Source organism: Canis lupus, chromosome 7 (assembly GCF_048164855.1).
Source record: "Canis lupus baileyi chromosome 7, mCanLup2.hap1, whole genome shotgun sequence".
Taxonomy (NCBI): domain Eukaryota; kingdom Metazoa; phylum Chordata; class Mammalia; order Carnivora; family Canidae; genus Canis; species Canis lupus.
In genome coordinates, this window is record NC_132844.1 from 58112670 (window position 1) to 58136897 (window position 24228).

General features: G+C 44.4%; 1 protein-coding gene across 3 annotated transcripts in view; it reads left to right on the top strand.

Annotated features, from left to right (window-relative positions):
• The window catches only part of RCAN2 (regulator of calcineurin 2), a 260146-nt gene extending 237853 nt beyond the window's left edge, over positions 1-22293 (top strand). For all 3 annotated transcript variants that reach the window (XM_072832788.1, XM_072832789.1, XM_072832790.1), the window contains 2 exons: positions 104-275; positions 19709-22293. In XM_072832788.1, coding sequence (XP_072688889.1) covers positions 104-275; positions 19709-19869 — 333 coding nt within the window. In that variant the 3' untranslated portion in view covers positions 19870-22293. The remainder of the gene's footprint in view (positions 1-103; positions 276-19708) is intronic.
• Positions 22294-24228: the final 1935 nt, after the last annotated feature.

The window sequence follows — 24228 nt, forward strand, 5'->3', positions numbered from 1 at the left end:
TTGGTTCATTTGTCACAGGCCCAAAATGAGACTCTGCATCTTCCTGTACCCACACGGCACATCTGAGGCCCTGATGAATACTGTGTCTCCATTTCTCTTAAAGGTTCAGACTCCAGAGACAGACGGTGACAAGCTACATTTGGCTCCACCACAGCCCGCCAAACAATTCCTCATCTCACCCCCGGCATCTCCTCCCGTCGGCTGGCAGCCCATCAGTGATGCCACCCCAGTGCTCAACTATGACCTCCTCTATGCCGTGGCCAAACTAGGACCAGGTATGCTCTGTGACCCCTTTGGAAAATAAACACTGTCAACCGCTCAGAAAAGCCAAATGAGATTAACAACCTTGAAATCCGAGGCCCATGGTAACATGGGCATTTCTAATGGGTTTATTGCAACGTGTGGACAGCCAGAGGGCTGACGGATGCGAAGGCAGCATCAGACTTTGTCCCAGTTTAACAGCAGTGTCTATCCATGCAGCTTCTGCATTGCAGTGCAGATGCTTTGAGGCTGAAAAGAGCTACCTAATTTGTATGAGATTCCTCTCTATACCATAAGGAGTTGTGGCATATTTGGTATGTTCTGGTATACTCTGGTTTTCTCAGAATAGACAAAATAAGCTCCACCAGCTAGCATGAGGCTACTCTGTTGCCATAGGAAAGCCCCAGAAGCCTCTGAAACAAGATAATCTTACTGCCAAGGTGAAGACTCTAGGTCTCCAAGAAGCCTGTCACAGTAGCCTCTACCTTAAAGAAAATCTTATGGTCACTTCCTTCCAATGTTGGTATATGTGGCTCAGACTCTCTCTCATTTTCAGGGCAGTATGGTATTCCACTGGCCAAATATACCATCACACTTTATTCATCCAATTTTCAGACTTGGACATTTCAACTTTTCATTTCCTTGCCATTCCAATCAAAGCTACAGTTAACATCCTTGTATATATCTCCTATGCACTGATCCAAAATTTCTTTACATTTTATACGTAGAACGGACATCATCCTTACTTTTAGCAGACATTGCCACCCCTCTGGGAAAATGCTCCCAAGTATTGTGATGGGTGAGGTGAAATGGGGTCACCTATGTCAAGGGGTTTTAAAATGGAGCGAAAGGCTCATTAAGAAGATGGGACTTCGGCACATCCTTACCCAGTAGGACCATGAACTTTTGATCTGGGATCAACCATATATGATATTCCAAGAATGCAGGCTGCAACTTTCTATAGTAAGAGATTTTGCTTAGTAACAACCTTAGCAACCAGTCATATTCAGCCAAGATATTTTTCCACCAGCACCCATCAAAATTCTTCATAAACAACGTGTACAAGCATTCCCTTTTGTCTTTAAAAATGTTTGATTTTTATTCCCTGGGGTGAGGGGCACTATTTGATTTGCTGCCCACATCTGGGTTCCCCAAGCTGCAATCCTGAGACCCCAAAGAAATCCTTTTGTTTTTTATTGGCTCAGCCTCCTTTTTCAGTTGACAGTATTTTTCCTATATTATAGCAGGAGGGGAAATGGTGGGAAGTGCAGGGGCTGAAGCTAGATGCAGCTGAGGTTTTAAGCACTGTGGATCCAGGGGTAAATAATGCCCTTTGTGTCTGCTCTCTACTAATTGTTCTCCTGGTGTGAGAAGAGGTTTTTAAAATATAATCCCAGTGCCCTGACTATACCCTAACCCTAAGAGATTCTGATTTAATTGATTCAGGTCAAGTTCAGGCATTAGTATTTTTTAAAAGCTCCCCAGAACTCTCAAGAACCATTGGTAGCAAAGTGACAAAGAGCAGCAATGATTAACTTATAATGAGTTCTTACCAGTATTTCTTAGTGTGCTCAGGAAGACACTTGGACCAGAATCACCCACCCCGGAGTCTGCAGTTTCAATCACCACACATGATGATTCTTACATACACAGAAATTTGAGGACCCTGGTTATTAGGGTGACCACCCATGGCAACCAGTCTTGAGTGAACCACTGTTTTCCACTGTTCTGGTTCACCCAGGACTGAGGGCTTCCTGAGAACTTTTAGTGCTAAACACAGGAGACAAATAAACAATGAAGATCACCCTAGTGGGTTCTCCGATTAGGATGAGGCTGACTTGAGTAAAAAGCTCTCCCTGCAGAGAATAAATGGCTGTCCCATGTGTGACCTGAAAGTTAAATGATAGCACTCCCAAGAGCAAGCTCCCTGGGGTTCCTTCCTAATTGCCATCGAGGCAGTGGCCGTGGGTTCCACCCTCAGCCATTGTGAGAAGTAGTAGGTGCCTGAGTAAGAGGAGATGAGGAAAGAAGCAATATAAGAGTAAAGAGGTATTTGTGAAATGTTATTTCTTTGAAAGCCTAGTCCACATACAGGAATCCTGAGCCAATGTGTACTTCTTGTACAAAGAGCTACGTCTGTGATATGACTAAATGTAGAGTGCATAAAATAAGTTGGTCTGCCCAAGTCAAGCCTTGTGAAATCATTTCCCACAGTAATTCAGGACACTCCAGAAGCAGGCCAGCACAGCCCCAGATGGAGTGACGGGAGCCAAAGTACTCAAAGCTGCCAGCTTGACTCTCCTGCACGGATACTGACAAGGACACATTTGAACACTTTGTACAGTTGTGTGAATGTCAGGAAGTGGAGCTACAGAGAATCACTAAGGTCTTGGTTGGAGGATGTGTAGGAGTCACTGGCCAATATACATTTTACAGGAGGAGAAACCAAAAGACCCAGACAGGGGAAAAATCACTTGCCAGTGATAGAGCCGGGGCTTCTAAAGGCAGTGCTCTTCCTACCTCATTGTGTATAAGGGACCCCCAGACCAAGTCAGACTTCCTGACCATCAGATCCCAGCTGGCTTCAGGTCCACTCACCTGGAGCTGGTAATCCAGTAAATTCAAATCCTTTTATCCAAAATGGGAAAGAAAATGCATTTGTAGTTAATGTTCACAAAGCTTGATGCAAAGACGAGATAAGGGTGGGTCTCAGATACCCTCACTGGCTAATGGAGCTGAGTCCCAGGTCTGGTAGACATTGCCACGGTCACGTGGGACCCAGGGCCGAGGCAGGCAGAAGGAATGGATGGAGTAGCAGTGAGGTAGGCCTCAGAAGGGATGCTTACAGAGCGTTGCACAGAGGAGGGAGGAAGGAGGGTGAAATGGTCTTAAAGAGGCCGAGGAACAAAGGGAGTTCTTTTGAGAGCCGTGAATAACCTATCAGCAATGTTAAAAATGCAGGCCTTTTAGTTGTGCTGCTAACCTATGAGCCTGGCTTCCCCTTACCCAGTAAACGTGCTCTGAAGTGCTCTGCACTAAACACAGAGAGAGCAATTATTAATATCCCCATTTTACAGATCAGAATGCTAAGCTGTAGAGAGATGAACAAATTTGCCCCAGGTGACACAGCTGGCAGGTGGCAGAGATTCAAGTGTCAAACCTGGCTCTTCAGACTCCGCCACATGGCAAGATCCCATGGCCTTTGACTTAGGATACTGGTGGCTTCAGTGGACGTGAGACCTAGTCTGCTATGACGCTGGCCAAACATTTATCCTAACCCTGATTGGACAGTTACCTCTCACACCACTCTGACTCTCAGAAAGCCAAACCCAGGTCTGGCAGGCGTGCAAATGAAGGTCTGTGCGCCATGTGTGTAGGAACGAATGCTGAGGGTCTTCTGCTTTTTAAGGGTGAAGGTCTTCTGCTACTGTGTCCCGTAGAACACCTGCAATTCGCGTGTATTCTCTGGGATAGCTTTCCCTCCATTCTTTGCCAGCAATTCAAGCCTGCTTCTCTTTATTTAGTTATCCATTTGTCCTTTTCCTGTGTCCTTGAAGCTTCCTTACCCACACAGATGGATGATTTGTAGCCAACAATTGAGTTGAAAATATCACAGAGGCTATATTAAAAGCCTGGGTCTCTGTGGCTGTTCCAGCCGCAACAGTGAAGAAGCACAGCCACACCCGTGTCCTTCCCATGCCCATCTCGCTCCCCTCCCCACACGGTGCCAAGGCAGAGACTTGCTTCTTCAGTCTCCTCTCATGGCACTTTGCACAAATGCCCATGCACTCCTCTCGTGGTAATTCTCTATTGTTCAACTCACTGTCTTCTCGACCTTTGGTACTCCCAGCACCTGGTAGCACCTTGCGGGTAGTAGATGCTCAATAAATATTGAATGAATGAATGCATGCATGCATGAATGAATGAATATAAGAGTCTTGAGCCTGCCTAGAGATAATTTCTTCACTGGGAAAATTATTGCTTGCTTATGGCTTTAGCCAGACTGAGTCAGGCAACACTAAATTAATGTTTTCTCCAAGTAGAGGACTTTGAGCATTTCCGTTTGGGAGGAAAAAAAAAGATTACGTGAAATTCATTTTTAATCCTTTGGCAGAATCATTTCAGTAAGGAATTATAACTCATTCCATGTTAAGGGGTGGCTGCCTCAGTTCCGGGAGTGCAGAAACCCAGTAAAATAAGAGCAGAGAAAGCAACTCAAAGGAAGGGGGTTTGCTTCGCAGGAGTGACTAATGCCGCTAAATCGGGATTGCTGAGTGACTGAGAAGATATGTGGGAATGGAAAAGTAATGAGCAAAGTTAGTCCGAAGAAAGAGCATCATGGGGCAGGGATCCAGAGCAAGACAGGGCTCAGGCTGAGTGAGGATCACCTCTGCAAAGCAGTTGGCTCACGGCTACGCTAACGTGTCCAGCCCTAAAGGGCAAGGATGTGCATTACTAAGACACTTTCATGGAGGCTCCAACAAGCAGGAGCAAAACAGGGCTCCCTTTCTTTAGGAAAGGAGCACTGATGACCCTCTTCCAGACAGGAGCAGCTGGTGCTCCCTGGAACTTCTGGAGAGGCTCTGAAATAAGCACAGAGAGCACAGTTACAGTGGAGCCATGATCAAACCCAAGCCTGTAGAATTCCTTGCAAATCCTTAACAGGTTGTTGTAACACCTCTGAGGACACAGGGACCACCCCCCTAACCCTGCAGGAGCAAGTCTGCTTCTACTGATTGCAGTGAGAACAAGTTTATACCCAGGAAAATGGGAGAGGTACAATTTCAAACATTCTTCACTATGTCCCCATGACTGTATGCTCTGTTCTTGATCCAAAGTAAGTCAAATAGATAAAATTAGGGGGAAATTTTTTTTAAAGATTTATTTATTTATTTATTCACGATAGATACAGAGAGAGAGAGAGAGAGAGAGAGAGACAGGAGGAGCGAGAAGCAGGCTCCATGCTGGGAGCCCGACGCGGGACCCGATCCCGGGACTCCAGGATTACACGCCGGGCCAAAGGCAGGCGCTAAACCACTGAGCCACCCAGGGATCCCCAGGGGGAAAATTTCTAAATAGGAACAACGGTTAAAACATATATAGGGCTTACAGTGTGCCAGGCAGTGTTCTAGATACCTTACTATATTACCTTCTCGAGTGCTCACAGTGCATCTTTGAGACAAGAATTACTATTCTCCTCATATATGCAGCTGAGGCCTGTGAGGCACAGAGTGGTTAAGTAACTTGCCCAAGGATGCACAGCTGCTAAGTTAAAATAGGCTCCTCTACCACTGGCAAGAAGCAGAAAGAACTGATGGAGCCGGCACCCGGAGAGTGGAGAGTTTGGGCAGCCAGAGAGATCTCTGGAATCGCAAAATTAATTTCTGTAGAAGAAATTCAAGATTGATGTGAAAGGAAATTTTTAAAATGTTAAAATGCAAAGCAACCTACACACTGTGTTCCTCCACCTTTTATTCCTGTGCTTACTGGCACTGCCCTAAAACACAGGCACCGCGTCAGGTTTTACGACCCATTCGGTGCTTCTCTCAACCGCCTTGTGGGACCGCCGGGATCAGAGTCTGCCTTCTGCTCTTTAAAGGACAGTTACCAGCTCTATAAAACAGAGGCCTTCCACATTGACATTCTTCTCCTGGCGAATTTAAGGAAGCCAGTCATCTCCCCATCATCTAGACAAAACAAGATGGGCTTTGACCAAGTGGAGGATGAATCAAATATTTATTTTGGTTTATTTTATAGCTATTATCCCTGACTCCCAAAAGAGGATGGTGCTGTTCTTTTCAGATATAAAGCAAAATAGGAAGAACAAAAACCCAGCCCAGCAAGACAGCTTACCTATACCAATCAGCAAAAATGGAAACACAAAGATGTTACGATGTACTAAATGGGTGGTAAATCAGAGGTGGGGTGTGAAATGCCAGCCTTTATTCTGCTCTCTAGGATGGCTCTGGAAGGTCATGTTCATTGTCACTGAAAATGCCTGCAGGGAATGATATGAAAAGTCATTGTCGATCCCTTTTTTTTCCCTCCTGCTATTTTTAGCTCTTGTTAGGGAGATCAATTTTAATTTTAGTTAACTGCAGAGGAGGGCTTAAAATGGTGCCCAAGTTTCAAGTTGGGAACATCTGCTATATTTAGCCTTTTTTTTTCCCCAAATTCTTCTCCATCAAAACATGCCATAGTAGAGCAGTTTTGCTGGTTTGCTGCCTAGCGTACAGCAGTTCCTCCTCATGGAAAATATATTTCATTAATTCATGTAACTTACAAGGAAGAAACAGTTTCTATTCCAGGCTCATTGATTCAAAGGTAGAGAAAATTCCATTTTTTAAATATAGACGAACACCTATATTTTGGGTGCGTGTGGTATGACTATTATATAAGCTTCAGTTCTTGTTCAACAACTGATGTTTTCTGATCGCAAATATAAAAAGCAAATAAAACAGTCAGGCTCCAGTGTTCCCGTTTGCGTGATCTCTTCCATCATTCCCCATCCGAAGCATGTAGATTTGTGATCCCAGACCACATGCTCAGAATTTTCCATCTCCTTTTGAAGAATTTTCTGTGGAGGGGTACCTGGGTTGGCTGTTTGGTTGGCTGGTTAAGAGTCTGACTCTTGATCTCAGCTCAACTCTTTGATCTCAGGGTTGTGAGTTCAAGCCCCAAGTGGGGCTCCACCCTGGTTGGGGAGCCTACTTAAAAACAAACAAAAACTGATGATTTAAGAATTTTCCTAGGGAAAAATAAATGTTTAATAAGCGTTTTTTCTCAGCATATACGCCACAATTATTTTTAATCACTGTTGAGTAGCGATATAAAATACTTCTTTCTTCTCTCATAGGTAAAATATGCACGTGATAGAATAATAGAAATGACACATGACCATGCTCAGCGCTATGCCCTTAGCCAGGCCCCTACTATCGGGAGAGGTCAAATAGGATGGTCATTTCCAGAGAGGAAAACCTCACGCCTCTCTGACCAAGCAGGTCTCTCTCTCTGTCCTTATGTTGCTACTTTTCTGGCCCCTTCTGGATGAGCACCACCTCACAGGCTTCAGAGAGCTCCTTTTTTCCATCTCCCTCCAGGGTTTCTCTAGTCTCCCTTGTCCACACGTTCCCTGTAGGGTTCCACTTCTTTGTCTCAGACATGAATTCAGGTTTCCAGGCAATCGGTTGTCCCCGTGAAGAACTTTAGGTCTTAAGTGACTGCGGAAGAAATAAAGATCCATGGCCCCCCTCATCCAGTCTTAGAGGGATACCCCCAAAAGGCAAACAAACTTTCTTTTACTGAAATAGAACACCTCTTATAACAAAACCATAGAAGCATTCTGTTTCCTTCTCCCTCTCTTCCATGCCCCCATCTCTCCCTCCCCTCCATTCTACCAAGGGCTCTTCTGTTTTCCTCTTTTGATGTGGGTCGGGACTGAGGATGGGAGGTAAGGAGGAAGAACCCTCATCATTTATATGGCTAATAGTTTCCTGACATGAGCTCATATTAGACCTGCTGAGGCAGAGAAGCCTGTGTGCCGCCACCTTCATGTTTTTCCTGCACCACACCAACCATAATTGTCAACGGCAGAGGCAATATGGTGGTCATGCTTTGGCCTCAGCATACCTCAGTTGGAGTCCTAGCTCCACTTGTTGGAGGTGACCTTCAGCAATTTACTTCACTTCTCTGCACCTCTTTTTTTTGAAAGGATGATTTCTAACATTTTGCAATGTCATGGTTAATATACTTGAGGTACCCAGCCCAGTGCCTGGCACATAGGAACTACCAAATCCATGGTGGGTGCTATGCTCATTCTGCTCTGAGCAGTATTGTTTAGCAGGACATCCTCTAAGAGATGTTTCCTGAGCCAGTATATGCATTAAGGTATGGAAAGCACTTGGAATAGTGTCTACCAGCCAGCAAGAACAATATGTCTGTCCTTTGTGGCACTGCTGGTCGCTATTTACGTGAGCTCATTCTCTGAACTTTACATGGGCTTGGGGTGGTCTCTGCCTTGCCTCATATGCTTTACCCCCCAAGCTTAGACAGCATTCTTTCACAGGAGCAGCTGTTCCAAGATGGACAAGGGACAGAGTTGCCATTCAGTGATTTGACCCCATCCTCAAGACCACCCACAGCACTGTTCAAAATGAAATATGATGAGCTCCTGGAAACACAAAGGCATTGGAGAGAAACAATTTGCAAAGGACATCTCTCTCTCTGGAATGTTTCTTCCTCCCTAGAATATTGGTTTTAATTGAGAATCCTCTTTCCACTTCTACTTAGGAAATCAGTTCTTTCTCCACTCCCAGATTGACCTTGTGAATAGACAGTTGTGATTTTACAAGTCTCCAGTAAGCCCTTCTGCCCTGGGTTACCTCCTCTTTTATTTTGTAGCTGTTGGTGAGGCTCTAAAATGAAGAAAGATATTTCTCTTACTGTACGATGATTACTAAAACTCGGGATGTGAGTTTGAATCCAGAACCATCTTTTTTTGGCAGTGTGACCTGGATAAACTTTCTTAATCCCTCTGTGCCTCCTCAACAGTAAAATCATATTGTTGCGGGATTCACATGAGCTAACCCATATGAATCTATATGTCCAACGCAGGACTCAGTGAATGCTCAGTTTGTGTTACCTATTTTTTGTCACTTGATTTTTAAACCACATCTTAGTCTTTTATTAAAATGTAAGTGTGTCTACATTAAGCTCTTAGCTCAATGTTTCTCAGTGTGAAAGCTGTGATATTTTGGAACTGACAGTCCTACACATTGCAGTCCATTTAGCATCTTTGAGCATCACCTACTAAATGCCAGTATCCACACGCAATGCAGTCCCTGTGAAAATCAAAAAATTAAAATTAAAAAAGAAGTCCCTATTGCATTCCCAGACACCACTGGGAACTCAGCACCCTTGTTTGAGAACATACTAATTACACTTTTGCACTGTTTATCAGGTGGTTCTCAAATGCAGGAAAAACACAGAGGCAAGGAGTTCCTAGAAGAGGTCAGAGGTACCAGCGTGAAGTAGACAGAAGAGGGTTAGAGGGGGGAGCAGTCCACTGAATTGTCACCAGCTCCCCTCCCCCTTACAGATGCACACACACGCACACTCTTTCCTTACCTTTGAAACCATAGTGGAAGACGAGATTGCTGGTAGAAACCTAAAAATACTGTTAAATCATGCATTGGGGGGGAGTGGTACAGCTTTTGGAAACTTCCTGATGTTTTCCACTAGAACTCCTCCTCCTCTTGGGGAATACTTTTGGCCTGAAAGCAAACCAGCATTAGCTCTGCCAGGATTGAGAGAGGGTTAAAAGACATGGTGACTTCAGACACGAGCCAGTATCTGGGAGGAAGAAAGGAAGTGCAGATCACTGCACCCCTGCTTCCTGCAGGTGGCCCCCATCTCTGTCCTCTGAGAGCTACATCGGTGCCAGGCCCCTCGGTCTCTGTGGTTGACAATGACGTGATAGAGTGGGGCTTGGCAGCCTTGTTTGCCTTCCCTACCCTGCCACGTTTAAGTCCTAAACCTAGTACATGAAAGGAAAGGAAATCTAAGTGTGAGCACCTTTCAAGCACATTTCCAATTCTGTTGAACTCTCCCCTCAGACCCTATTTTCAATCCCACCAATAGGCAACATGCTCAGTAAAACGAACACATTGAAGTTCCATATTACTTGTTCCATAGATCAGATGGATGCTCCCTAATTCCTCTTGAAAGTAGCACATTCACAAGAAAAAAGGGGTCTGCAATGCCTTCTAACTATGAGAAGCCTGAAACTGTTCTATTTTTTTATTTTTTTATTTTTATTTTTTTTTAATTTTTATTTATTTATGATAGTCACAGAGAGAGAGAGAGAGAGAGAGGCAGAGACTCAGGCAGAGGGAGAAGCAGGCTCCATGCACCGGGAGCCCGATGTGGGATTCGATCCCGGGTCTCCAGGATTGCGCCCTGGGCCAAAGGCAGGCGCCAAACCGCTGCACCACCCAGGGATCCCTGTTCTATTTTTTTAAACTGTTTTAATACTGTACTCTCCCTTCTTCATCTTACTCAAATATAGAGGGCTCTTAATTTAAATCAAAGTTTAGTGTGTGGCACGCAATCCAGCATGGTTCTGTGGTCAAGGGTCCTGTTGGAAATGTTCTTAGCACTTGCCTTCATAAGCCATCATCCACTCTTAAAATTCAGTGCAGATTAATAACGGATGCCTTTTTCCCTATTCGGTTTAGACCTCATTGAGGGTTAGATAGGAATAGGGTAGGAAATGAATAATGCCAAGCAGTGCTGAAGCCGAGGGTGTAGCTGAGTTGAGCTCTATCCAGGGCTTCCCAATGCTGAAATCTGGAGCCAGACAGAGCAGTTCAACTCCCCATGCCTGCTGCAAACGGCCCCATATGGGGTGGGCTCTCCTGCGCTGCTGGCCTTAGTACATGGACAAGAGTGGAGCAGGGCACTGGCCCTTTGCAGGCAGGGATGCCCAAAGATCAAAGTGGAGAAGGAGAGCTGAGCAGTTTCAGTTCTTTTCCCCAGTGCTGTCACTCTGCTTCCATAGGAGAAAGCAGCCCAAAAGAGAGAGAGGTCCCAAGTGGCATGTTAGTAGAGGGAGCTTCATCCACAAGGAAGGAAGGACAGAAGGTGTGGTATCTAGTCCAATGTAGCACTTGAGCAGAGAAAAGAGGATAGGGCACAAGCAATTAATTTCCACTCAGAGTGGCTCTGCTTACTCTGAACAAAAAGAACTTGTATGACCCATAACTTATCAGTTGCCACAAACTGTCCCAAAATGAAGGCCTTGGAACAACAGCAATCATTTATTTTGCTCACACATCTTCTATTTAGGCAGGACTCAGGGGGACAGCTCATCTCTGCTCCATGTGCATTGCTGGGATAGCTTAGCCAGGGACCTGCAAGTCAACTTTTGAGGTGGCTTACTCACATGCCTGGAGCGTCGGTGTGAATGTTGGCTGAAAGCTCAGACAGGTGGTAGGTCAGGGACCCTGGTTCCTCTCCATGTGAGCCTCTTCATGGGCTGCCTGGACTCCCTTACAACATGGAGGCAAGGTTCTGGACACACGCATCGGCCAGAGCAAGGTAGAAGTGTGGTGTTTTTTGACCTAATTCAGAATCCACACTGGTTACTTCTGCCCCAGTGTATTAGTCGAGGCAGTGAGAAAGGCCTGTCCAGATCTGAGGGAAGGGAACACGGTAGGGACAGTTCCCCATGAGAGACTGGTTAGGTATTGAAGAGGAATGTTTAGCAAGAAATAGTATGACCTTCATTGTGAAACACAGCCAATCAGCTGAGACGCTAACTTTCTTACTGAGAATTCACCTTTAATATGAGAGATGATAAAGTTAAAGCCAGAAGGAAACATAGAAGACTTTTTTGCCAGAGTCCAAAGCCACCATAAGAGATGTAAGTCAAATCAATTTATAAGATACAGTCCTTTTCTTGTCATAACTGAATAAGTGTTATCTGTTGAGACGATTCATTGTCAAGGAGACCATGCCTAAAAATAACGACCAATCGGCCAGAACAAAAAAAGGCAAGATACAGGAGGAGTAAATAGTTCCTCTTTAGCAAGAGAACAAGTATTCACTAAGATATAAGTTGCCTTAAGGATGTATTAAAAGTAAAAATCAAACTCCACTCCCTTTCAGCAGTCTCTCTTGTCAAACGTGGGAGTCAAGCCGGGCGGTGCCAGAGAGTGATCGTGAGCATGTTCTCTGAGGTCAGACAGGCCTGAGTTTGAATCCTGGCTCTGCCATTTACATCCTCTGTGATCTCCATTTCCTCCTGCATAAAGTAGACAGGATGCCACCCATAGTACAGAGCTGTTGTCATCATTAAATATCCCATTTACGTACGTGAAGTGCTTAGAGCTGTGTCTGGCATTTAGTAAGGGCTCAGCAGTAGACACTTGATGCCATGTGTAAAGCAGATGGCAGCGTTTCCACGACACCTCCTGTGTCCTGGCGCTGCCGGTACCCTGAAAATGGAGTAAGTACTTGCCTTGACTTGGTTTTCAGCTTAGCTGAAAAGCTAGAACTTACACGAGTTAAACACGAGAAGAGAAATTCACGTGTGAGTACATACCGGACGTTGTACAAGTGTGTCATAAACGACCAAAGCTGGTGCCCTTCATAAATCAGTAACATATTTATTAAGCAATTTTCTGTACCTGAAGCTGCAGCCATCACCAAAACCACCATTTCAGCAGTGTGGGATATAAGACATCACCAGATGAAACAACTAAGGTATAATATGAAAGGTGATATAATTAGGCATTCTAAACAAGTTTTTCCAAAAAAGAAATATATCTCATTTAAACCAGCTTAAGCTTTTCTTTTTCATCGGAACACAAGTATGGAGCAGGTGAGGAGAGAGGAAAGAGATGAACTTACCAATAAGGGGCGGCTGTGGTGAAGACAGTAAGGGTCATTCCATCTTGAGGGTCAGAATTTACGACACTCCCCTGTTCATTGGAACTGGGGGCTTGGCAAGTCACCATTCACCCCTTTTGCTGTTTACAGCAGTGACCCCACTGAGTAGAAGCTTTTTGGTGATTATTCACCTGCTTAATTCTTTAACTGCTTTGTGGTGTGACTAGAGGGGTTCATCATATTGAAAACAGGAGATTATTTTGGGCAGCAGCAATGACCACGACGTCACCTTAAATAATCATGCTGTGCATCTCAGGAGGGCTTTCTGAACTCCCTGGTGAATATTTCTTTATCTTGTGGCATCCAGTGATGTGGTTGTCATATTCCCACTTTGCTGATGAGGAAAACTGAGGCACAGAATGTGATGTATCCCCCTCAGTGTCACATCGCTAGTAAGTGAGGTAAGTGAGTGAGTGAGGGATGAGGTGACATCCCCAAATGGTGTTTTAGGAAACTTATTGTGGCAGGAAGATTAGTTCCTGTGGTGGAGAAATGAGCTGAGAGTCCTCGGGGTGGAAGTAGGTGAACTGTGAGAGGGAGCCTTACAAGCAGGGGCTAGTGAGGGAGCAAATGGAAAAATGTTCAGAGCAGTATTGAGTAATGCTCAGGAATGGATTAACTACTATGGATGAGTGGCAGAGAAGCTTCTGATGACCAGCTCTACAGATTGGCACCTAGAAAATGGAACCTCCCAGAGAACTGTGATAGCTGGAAAGGAAACATAGATTGATGGGGAACATAAATAATTCTACTTTGGATATGCGAGTTTGGAGAAGGGTAGGAGATCTTCGGAGAGATTGCCATACAAGGCCGAATGCTGGCTGAGGACATAGCATCTCAGACAGACAGAAATGGAGAGCTCCTGATGTTACAGAGAGAGAATCTTCAGGAAGGAATGGCAGCAACGCAGGCATAAAGCAAACCCTAGCCTCGTGCCTGCTCAACTCTGTGGTCTTGCAGGCCTCTGGGACGGGGGTTCCATCTCCTTGTCAGGGTTCACATAAGGACCACCCAAGGAAGCACTCAAGTCATAGAAGGGTGTCCCTTTCCTTCTCTCCCAAGAGTTTTCTTATTAAGAATCTGAACAGTCTCAGCTCTGCCGTAATATGTGCAAATGTAGCTTTGGAACGTCTCCCGCCCTTAACACATCTCATGATGCTGATTTTTAGAAACCGTGCATAATCACACTGATTATTTTAGAGAGAATTCAAGAAGAGGCCAACTCCTAGCCCATAGCCAAAGGTGGCAGCCTTTGGTGGAGAACTGCCAGGGGTACCTGGTTGTCTCTCTGAATGTTCCAGAACCACGTCACCTCGTCCACCAGCCCCTGCTCAGAACAAGGGTGTGACCTTCTCCCACCTGAGACCAGGAAGCAGCCCGTAGACCCCTCCACTTCCCCCAGACTTGCAGGAATCGGGACCTTGTCACCAAACTGTCTCCATCCATTCGGGAAAAGAGGCTACAGGACATGGCATTCCATTTTGAACAGTGGCCACACCTGCGTCACTTCCAAAGGCCTGAATGACAATTTAACTTCTGGCCATGTGCTAGAGGATTTTGTATTTGCTTGGCTGGGAATTCATTTCACAGGGGTAGGTGGAAAATCCTGCTCAGCATGCTCTCTGGGGGCTTTTGGCCCTCCTTTCTGCTCACAGGTGAAAGGACAGTTTGAATACAGATTTGAGGACTGGGAGTATGAACGGGTGACCCAACACTAGTCCTTTCAAAGAAATGCTACACCAGCCATGCCTAGTGTAGTGTGGCAGGACTGGCCCACCCTGAGCTCCTTGTCCCCTGCCAAGCCCAGTTGGTCACCATGCAGGGTGACAGCATTGACGTCAGGCCTCGTGGTAGAGGAATTAGCTGAAGCCGGAAGGGAAAGAGAGGAAAAAAAAAAAAATTCAATCCAGCAACACTAAAGCAATTTCTTTTTATTTTGTGGGCTCTTAGCAGCTGTTAAGCTTCACTGGATTTTGATAGTAAGAAAGTTTCCAAAAATAGAACAGTGAAATGTCAGAGTTAATGGGATCACAGCAATAAAATATCTCTACTACCGAGCCATCTGACTGTTAGCTCAACGTGCGTGATGTGAAAGTTGCCCCACACAGAACATTGCCCTGGGCTTTCCTGTCCCGTCCTCAGTGGACCCCCAGCACCCCTGGCCTGAAAGGGAAGCGCTCAGGTTTGAATCCGAAAACACAATGCAACTATAGGTATCTCTAAGGGAATGTTCTTTATCCAAGCCAGGACAAACAAATAGCTTAATTAAAGGGCTAGCTTCATTATGTATATTTAACACTATGTAAACCTAGACATAAATAAATATTTATATATTTATATAAACATATATAAAGCTAGTAACTAGCTTCTTGCCAACAATAAGGAAAGAGGCAGGATGTCTGGTCAGCCCCCTGGCTGGGGTCCCTGCTGCCACCCCTTCACCTCCTGGACCCCACAGTCTCCACACTCGCTGGGTGATGGATGGCAAGTTGTCTCCCGTCATCCTGAGACTGCCACCACCTCACCCTGCGTCACAACTAGCAGGACACAGCTCAGGACTCTGGCAGGCATTAGTGTTTCTTGAAGAAATGCTTCTTCTCCCAACTGGGAGAACTTCGAAGAAATCCTGTGCGCAGAAAGAAGAATGACCTCATCCTAGGTGTACTCTTTCCTTTCCCTGTCTCCCGTTGGAGAGCATTCCCAAAGGAATGTCCCCTCCCCCAATGCAAAGCATTCCCAAAGGAAAGAGGAATTTCCTTTGGAAACCCTGGAATTTGTCACTGTTTGCTGTGGAACTTCAAGGGGCTCATTTTTCTCCCAAAAGCAAAGATGAGAAGAAGACCACAGAGGAATCGTGCTGCTGGCTGGGGGCAGGGGGTGGCTGCAGCGCTGATGCGGAGTCCTTGCTGCTTTTCCTTTATGCATCCTCAGCATCCCTATCTTCTGTCCTCTACCCGCACCCTTATCACTTACCATGAAATGCAGAACAGTGGGAAGGAGGAGGCGCGTTAGGTGCATGCCAGCGCCCCAGCAGGATCACAGCCTCCTGCCTGCCACACAACCCCGCGTAATACTGGCCGCCCAGAAACACAAGGTAACAAGGGGAGGGCGTGCTGGGTACCAAAGGAGATGTCGCTAAGTCAGAATTTGCAGGGTTGCATCCTCATACCAATAAACTCTTTTTTTTTTTTATTTACTTATTTATATCGGGGGTGGGGCAGAGGGAGAGAGAGAGATGATTTCAAGCAGGCTCCCTGCCCAGCATGGAGCCTGAGGCAGGGCTCAATCTCACCACCCTGAGTGAGATCATGACCTGACCTGAAATCACAATTGGACATTCAACTGAGTGAGCCTGTCAGGTGCGCCCCCAGTAAATTCTGTTCTTAACAAGCACTACCAATAAGGTGTCAGGGGTTTGGGAAGCGCTGCTTAAAGATGCCACCAACCAGGTCTGCCCATCGGTGGCCCAGAGCACAGCCTTTGATGCAAGAGCTGGTTTCATGTCGATTCCTTTTCTTAGCAGCATCTGAAGTGGTCCTTTTACCTCGAGATTTTGATAAAAATGGCAAAATACTTTAAAGGATAATGCTAAGCTGTAAATAGCATTGATAGGTGCACCACAGCCCTAAGTATTGGCCTTAGAATGACTTTGGGGTGGATTGCCATGTCTTAGGTTCCTGCTATCAGTTCCTGCTCCCCAGCAGGGAAACAAAGCGTAGCATGGATGACGCAGGCAGGTGTCTCTTTCCTGGTTCTGCTCCATGTCCCCTGACTTTGTCACTGTCCTCTCCTGAATCCAAAGTGGTCCATTTATGCCAAAGATTTCATACTTGCTGACACAATTCTCTCTACCTACAGTTTCAGCAAATCTAGACTTCAAATTACAGAGTCTTTATGAGCCATATTTCTCTGGCTAATTCTGTCCCTCTTGGATCCTGCCAATATCCAGGGAAATATTGGAGCTGAAACACTCCATTTTTATGAAATATCCCTTGCCCTCACCCAGGAAAGCCTTTGTTCTACACACCAGGATCAGAGGCGGTCCAACCTGTGTTGGACCTCTCTTTCTGGCTCTTAACAGAAAGAGAATACACTTAGCAGCACTTTGCTATATTAGTTGGGTAGGGCTGCCACAAAGCAAAGTACAAAGTAGAGCATTAAAAAACAATATCTTCAAAAAAAAATGTAGGGGCTCCTGGGTGGCTCAGTTGGTTCAGCATCTGACTTTGGCTCAGGTCCTGATCTCAGGGTCTTGGGATCAAGTCCCCTATCTGGCTCCGCACTCAGCATGAAGCCTGCTTCTCTCCCTCCCTCTACCCCCCCAGCCCATGCGCTCACACTCCCTCTTTCTCTCTCTCTTTCTCTCATAAATAAATAAATATAAATAAATAAATAAATAAATAAATAAATAAATAAATAAATCTTTTAAAAAAACAAATTTATTGACTCAAGTTCTGCAGTTACAAGTTCAAGACCAAGGTGTCAGCAGGGCCTCGCTCCCCCTGAAGGCACTAGGGAAGGATCTGTTCCAGGCCCCCCCTCCCAGTTTCTGGTAGCTCCTGGTCTTGTGGCAGCAAAACGCCAGTGTTCATACTACAGCATTCTCCCCACATGAGTGCCTTCATCCTAATTCCCCTTTTTATAAGGACACCAGTCATTCTGGATTAGGGTCCCTATTTCCAAATAAGATCACTTTCACAGGTGGTGGAGGTTAGGACTTCCACATCTTTGGAAGAGGGGGCATAATTCAACCCATAACAATAGCTGACTCTGAACACAGCCATCCTTCCCAGCATCACTTAGAAGAGCTTGTCATGATTTTAGCAGTGCTCTCACCCCACACTATCAGCACCTAGAATTTAAACCTATATCTTGTAAGCATTTGCTACTTTCACCAGGGATGCTCCCCCCAGCACCAGAAATGACAGTACCAGCTCCCTTGCCTGTCCAGGAGGGGCACTTTCCACTACAGACTGGGGGAAGGGGAGTAGAAAGAAGAGGCAAGCCTACTGGATTGGGTACTGTCCACCTTTCGTTCTGGAAGGCAGGCAGGTTTTAGTGGAACTCTCAAACGAGGTGAGCCTATGCCACGTAAAAGTTGCTGCGTTGGTAGTGTCAAGGCAAAACTGAACAAACCTTTTTAAAATTTTAAAGGGAAAGGAAAAGAGTTTTATTTGAGCCCAAGTTAGGACAGCTGCCCAGGATACACAATCTTTACAAAGCAGAGAGTGCTCCAGGGAAGGAACATTTGGAGTAGGGTTATATGTGGTTTTTGCATAAAGAGTTACGAATCATCACAACAAAGGGCAACAGACTTTATCTTATGTTTTTAGTATGTGCAAGGCTGTCTGACTTTAATCTTATGGGAAGCAGGGAGGGGTTTTTTTTTTTGCTGTTGTTTCTCTTATGTTTATATTTGGAATGCTTCTTTTTGGTTTTGTTTGTTTTCTTTCCTCTTCATGCTAATTTTTTAAAATTTTATTTAAATTTAGTTTCCCAACATATAACACCCAGTGCTCATCTCATCGTGTGCCCTCCTTAATGAAGCCGACTTACAATGTGTGCTGGGGCAGAAATACAGCCCATACTTTGACATTTTGCCTAGTCATTTTGACCTTGGTAAATGTTCATGTATAGCCTCCTTGGGAGGCCAGGAGCAGAGCCTCCCCACAAACATTAAAGTTGAAAATGTCCTTTATCAGTAGGTATGAGGATGTGGCTGTTGTAACTGGTAAAAGATTGTGCTGGGTCTTCTGTCCTGGTCTAAGAGGACTTGATCTAGTGAGACCTGGAAAGCCGCTGACCAGGAGGATGTCTGGGAGACATTACTTTGAGATTTTCCCCATTCATGAAGGATGGAGAGCAAAGGGCGGGATGTCAGGAGAAGATTAAGATGAGTATGTGAACAGTTAAGCTGAGAAGTTAAAAGCATGCAGATGGGATGCCTGGGTGGCTCAGCGGTTCAGGGAGTGATCCCATACTCCAGGATCGAGTCTCACATCAGGCTTCCTTCGAGGAGCCTGCTTCTCCCTCTATGTCTCTGCCTCTCTCTGCGTCTCTCATGAATAAATAAAATCTTTAAAAAATAAAATAAATAAAATAAAATAAAATAAAATAAAATAAAATAAAATAAAATTATAAAAGCATGCAGATGGAGGATGCCCCCTCCTTCTGCCCGACCACCTGGAGGTCTTCTACTTGTCTTTAGACCTAAGTCAATTGTCACCTCCCCTGGGAAGCCTTTCAGGATGACTTTCTCCTTACAATTTGGTACCATAGTCCTTGACATACACTGTCACCCTGGTGCTTCCCATGGTATGTTGCGATACTTCCTGTTTCTGCACGTGGCCACTGGACTGTGCTCTTGTAATACCTCCTGAAGTGAAACAAAGACAGGAAGCCAGTCGCCTAACAGCCATTTGGCTGTAAGATGAGCCAATCAAGGATAGATTCTTAGAACTTGAGGGCACCTTGACAGTCCTCTATCTAACCCTGTCCCCCCAGGAACCACCACAAATCCCAGACAAGTGATGATCTCGCTTTATTCCATCCTGTGACAGCTCTTGCGATAAAAGTGTGCTTTAGAGACTGCGCTATCAAGAAGGTGAAAAAATAAAGCGATTGGCTCAAGGTCACTCAGCAATTAGCAACGATGATGGGAAACAGAAGAGAAACCGAGAACTAGCTGCCAGACCCACTCGGTCATCACCACGATTCGGTGGGCTGTAGTTATGACCACACTGAAGTTTACAGTTGAGGATGCTGAGGCTATGAGAGGGTGAGTGCCCGAGCAGGGTTGTATGATCGATAGGTGGTAGAGCAGGGACACAGTAACAGAGCAATCTCCTTCCATTTTGTGATGCCCCATGCCATTCCTGGATAAGATACAGGTTTCCCAAGACACTGTAAAATGGCCTTACTTCCAGCAGAAACATTGCCAAAGAATCTGCTTTGAGCTCCCTTCCCCTTTATCACCCCCATTTTTCTTGCCTTTCAGGAGAGAAGTATGAGCTCCATGCAGGGACTGAGTCCACCCCAAGTGTCGTCGTGCACGTGTGTGACAGTGACATAGAGGAAGAGGAGGATCCAAAGACTTCCCCAAAGCCAAAAATCATCCAAACCCGGCGTCCTGGCCTGCCACCCTCCGTGTCCAACTGAGCTCACCGCTCCGCCTCAACAATAATATCTGTCTCCTCTTTATCATGCTTTTTTTCCCTCTGTTGTTTGTTTGTCGAAAAAAAAAATAATTGCCTTTCAATCCCTGGGTGTTTGGTTGTTTGAGACTCCTTCCTTGTAATCAAGCCTCTCGGACAAAAGGGCTAGGAAAAGGTGATATGTTTCCTGATCATATCATACCCATCGAGTGTAATCCATTATTTAGAAGGTTCTAGGAAAAAAAGGTAGTATTTTCTTATTAAAGAATCAGCACAGCCTGTATCTTTATTCTCTCATGCTGATCCAAGCCAGAGACACCAGTAACAAATAGCACCCGTGTTGTTTGTGATCTGTTTCAGTCCCAGTCCTGACGTGTGTGCGTTGTTTCTTCCTGGCCACGTAAGTAGGACCATAAGTAAACTTGACTTTGACTGCATGAGATATCCCTATCTGGTCTCACTCAGTCCTCTGCATCCCGACATTCCCAGGACATGCATGATCACCAGCATTTATTTTCATGATTCGAGGATATACTATAATTCACAGATTGTCAGCATCCAGCCATGTCCTATCTAGACTAGAAAAATTATCAGCACCATCCAGCTCAACACGTCTGGGTATATCCACCATTTTGAGTCAGTACTTCATAGCTCTGTTAAAATTCCTGGAGGTGACACTGAGCTTGGCCCCAAAGATATTCCTCAGTAGATTTTGAACACCACTTCCGTATAGTACTTTCCCAGCCTCACTGGGGAGGCTTGTCCAGGGTGATATAGACCGATTTCAGACAAACCTATTTATTACAAAAGTTTCATGGTGTCTGAATGATTGTTTTTTTCTCTTTGTATATTTGTACAAATGTTTCAGCTGTGCTTTTAAAATCTGGATGTTTTTTATTTAGTGATTGTTCAGCCATTAGCTGCTTAAAAACATAATATGTGCATTGCTTATGAATGCATTCATATACTAATGCAGATAATCTGATAATATTACACTCTATTATGGATAATGCTGAATTTTGAAAGGGCACAAACTTCTCATGCCAATATATAAATGATTAGCCAACATCTTTGCTATCAAGAATACTTGTTTTTAAATAAAGTGAAGATGCAAATGTCCATCATAGACAACTTGGATGAAGCTAAATCTCCAGAACATAGCGGCCACTGAGGATTTGAAAAAGGAAAGGATGGTAGATAAACAAACATATACCAATCCTACTCATGCAATGGCCATGTTGCTCAAAAATATTTGTTTTCGTCACATGTGATATTTCTATTTCTGTAGCCCGAAGTGCATTACAGAAAATACACCTATAAGACCATTACCTTCTGCTATATGTGCAAGGCCTCATCTACTCCTGTACATTAATGAATTACTTTAAATGCAAATGCCAGTTACAAGGGAGTGGGGAAATACTTTCATTACCCAAGCCTCAGAAAAACACACGAGAACAATAACACAGCCAACTTATGGAAGGATTGTTGTGGTTTTTGACTAAGGTGTATGCTAGTTTCATGAGAAACTTAAAACAGACTGATCACTCAGAAATTAAAGTCCGTTCTACTGTGAATATAGCAATATAGTACTGGACACAGTACAGGTGAAACTGAGGACAGCATTGCTTGTAAAACCCTGAGTTTCCATAAGAAAAATGAAGGCTCCTTTTAAAAATAAAATCTGAGGAGTGTATAATAAGCAAATGCTTTGACTTTCCTTTGCTGTGGAAGTTTTTGGTTTTTCAGTCACAAATGAAAGCTAGTCTAGTGGAGAAATGCTTCCCTCTAGTGGAAGAAATATTTTCTGGGCTCTTGAGACTAAGAAAGAACAGCAGCCATCAGCCATTTTGTGCTGAGTCTCTTCTCAGCCTTCTGAGGGTCATTTGACTTTTCAAGCTACTCAGAATTTTCAGAATGCAGATTCTAAAGACAGCTGGATGAGAAACAAATATTTGGAAATAATTTTTTAAGTGTTTTGAAGCAGATACCATCAGTCATTTCCAGCCAAGTTAAGCAAAAGTTAAAATGACCATGCTGTCATCACAAAATAAAACCACAGTGGAGTGTATGACCTAAGTGGTTAGTCTTGGTGAAATTTATTGTGAAATTGCCATGTGACTCTGTCTCAGATCAAGTAATTCTTTCATTAGGTTGGGTCTGGGGAGGGGGGAAAGAGGAACTTTTCCGAGGAGAGCGGACAGACATGGGAAAGACTCCTCGAAGGGTGTCAGCGGAGCCTCCTGCACTGCGAAAAGAAGTCAGAATTGCCTCAGCATTTCCATGACGCACATTATGCAAACCTCTTTAGCACGATTTTCAGTTTGAAAGTTGAAATATGGAGGGGAAAGGGGAGGTTTCCACCAATTGAATCATTTGTGCACGTGTATAGCTCAAAGAGCTTAGGCTTCAAATATACCTGGTGAATGACTCTTTGTCCACGTAGCATAATTTGTGTGTTGTCTGTCTGAGCTGACTATTCTTGAGTGGTAATTGTGGAAGAGTGCAATTCAGCTGATAGTCGTTACAAAAAGTCACCAACACATGAGATTGACTTAGCTGAGCTCTTATGAAAGGAGCCAAGGGGTAAGCTGGTTGGCAGCCATCTCACAAAGGAACAGGAATTTGAACAAGGCCTGAAGGGATGGGTTGGGCTCTGATAAGGGGAACTTTCATTTTCATGCTTCAACCATCTTGGTCTGAGAGGCCCATTCAGATGTACAAAGGACCTTATTTATTTATTTATTTATTTATTTATTTATTTATTTAGATTTTATTTATTCATAAGAGACACACAGAGAGAGGCAGAGACACAGGCAGAGGGAGAAGCCTCCCTGTGGAGACCCCAGTGCGGGACTCAGTCCCAGGACCCCGGGATCACTACCTGAGCAGACACACAACCACTGAGCCACCCAGGTGCCCCAAGGACCCCTGTTTTTTTAAAAGATTTTATTTATTTATTTATGAAAAATAGAGAAAGAGGCAGAGATACAGGCAGAGGGAGAAGCAGGATCCATGCAGGGAGCCCGACGTGGGACTCGATACTGGGTCTCCAGGATCACACCCTGGGCTGAAGGCGGCGCTAAACTGCTGAGCCACCCGGGCTGCCCCCCAAGGACCCTCTTTAAACATTGCTCCCACACTTTTCTTTAGTTTAAAACACCATAAGAGACCCAAAATAAGAAAAATTTTGTTATGGAGAATGCAAAAAAAAAACTATCATAATGGGTACATTGTATTTCATTAACAGCATCTGTTTATCAAATTATACCATTAAGAGAGTGAAAAGGAAAGTCTCAAAATGAGAGAGGATCTTTGCAATATAGTTGTCAAATAACTCCTATCCAAAACATGACAAACTCCTACAAGTCAATAAGAAAGAGACAGACAATCCATCCTTTAAAAATGGTCGAAATGCTTAAATTGGGACTCCACTTACACAGGCAATTCACATATACACACACGTACCTGAAATACCCATTTGACCCACAGGCATTCAAAAAAGTATTCATCATTTTACATCAGAGAAATGCAAATCAAAATCTCAAAGAGGTATACCACACACCTATCAGAATGGCCAAAATCGAGTATGGGAAAATATAAAGGCTGGTGCCAATACGGAGCAAGGTGGAGTAAACTGGTATTGCTACATAGGAACGTTGTCTGATAGTATCTGTGCAGGCCACACACACTCCTATCTGGAAGCAGTTCCACTCCAGGACATGCAACCAGCAGATAAGCGTTCTCACATCTACCAAAATACCTGTACAGGAATGTCCCCAAGAGCATTGCTTATAAGAGCCAGTAACTGGATACAACCCAAGTGTCCTTCAACTGTAGAATGAATAAATAAACTGGTACATTCACATAAAGGAATACCACAAAGCAATGGCTGAGATACAGAGCAACAGGGATGGATCTCGAAATCACACTTTTTGAGCAAAAAAAGATAGACGTGAAAGAATTCATGAGGTATGACTCCATTCATGGTGTAAAGAAATAGTCAAAACTGACATCTATTGATAGAAATGATAATAGTGGTTACCTTCTGGAAGGTATTGACTGAGAGAGTGCGCCTGCCAGCTTTCCCACAAGGGAAGCTATAAACATTCCATCTAGATCTCCACGGATGTGCACATATGTAAAAGTCATTTAAAATGTGCCCGATATACTGCGTGTAAATCATGAAACAAAACCACTATGAGAAAAGGAGGAAGGAGCCATCAGTGGCAAAAAAAGGGGTTAGAATGTCCTCTGCCTAAAAACACATCTCATCCATCTTATATCTCTGAGATAACTTCTACATATACATAACCTTCCTTTAAAATCTCTAAGTATTTAATAAAAGAGAGAGCATAGGACTTAA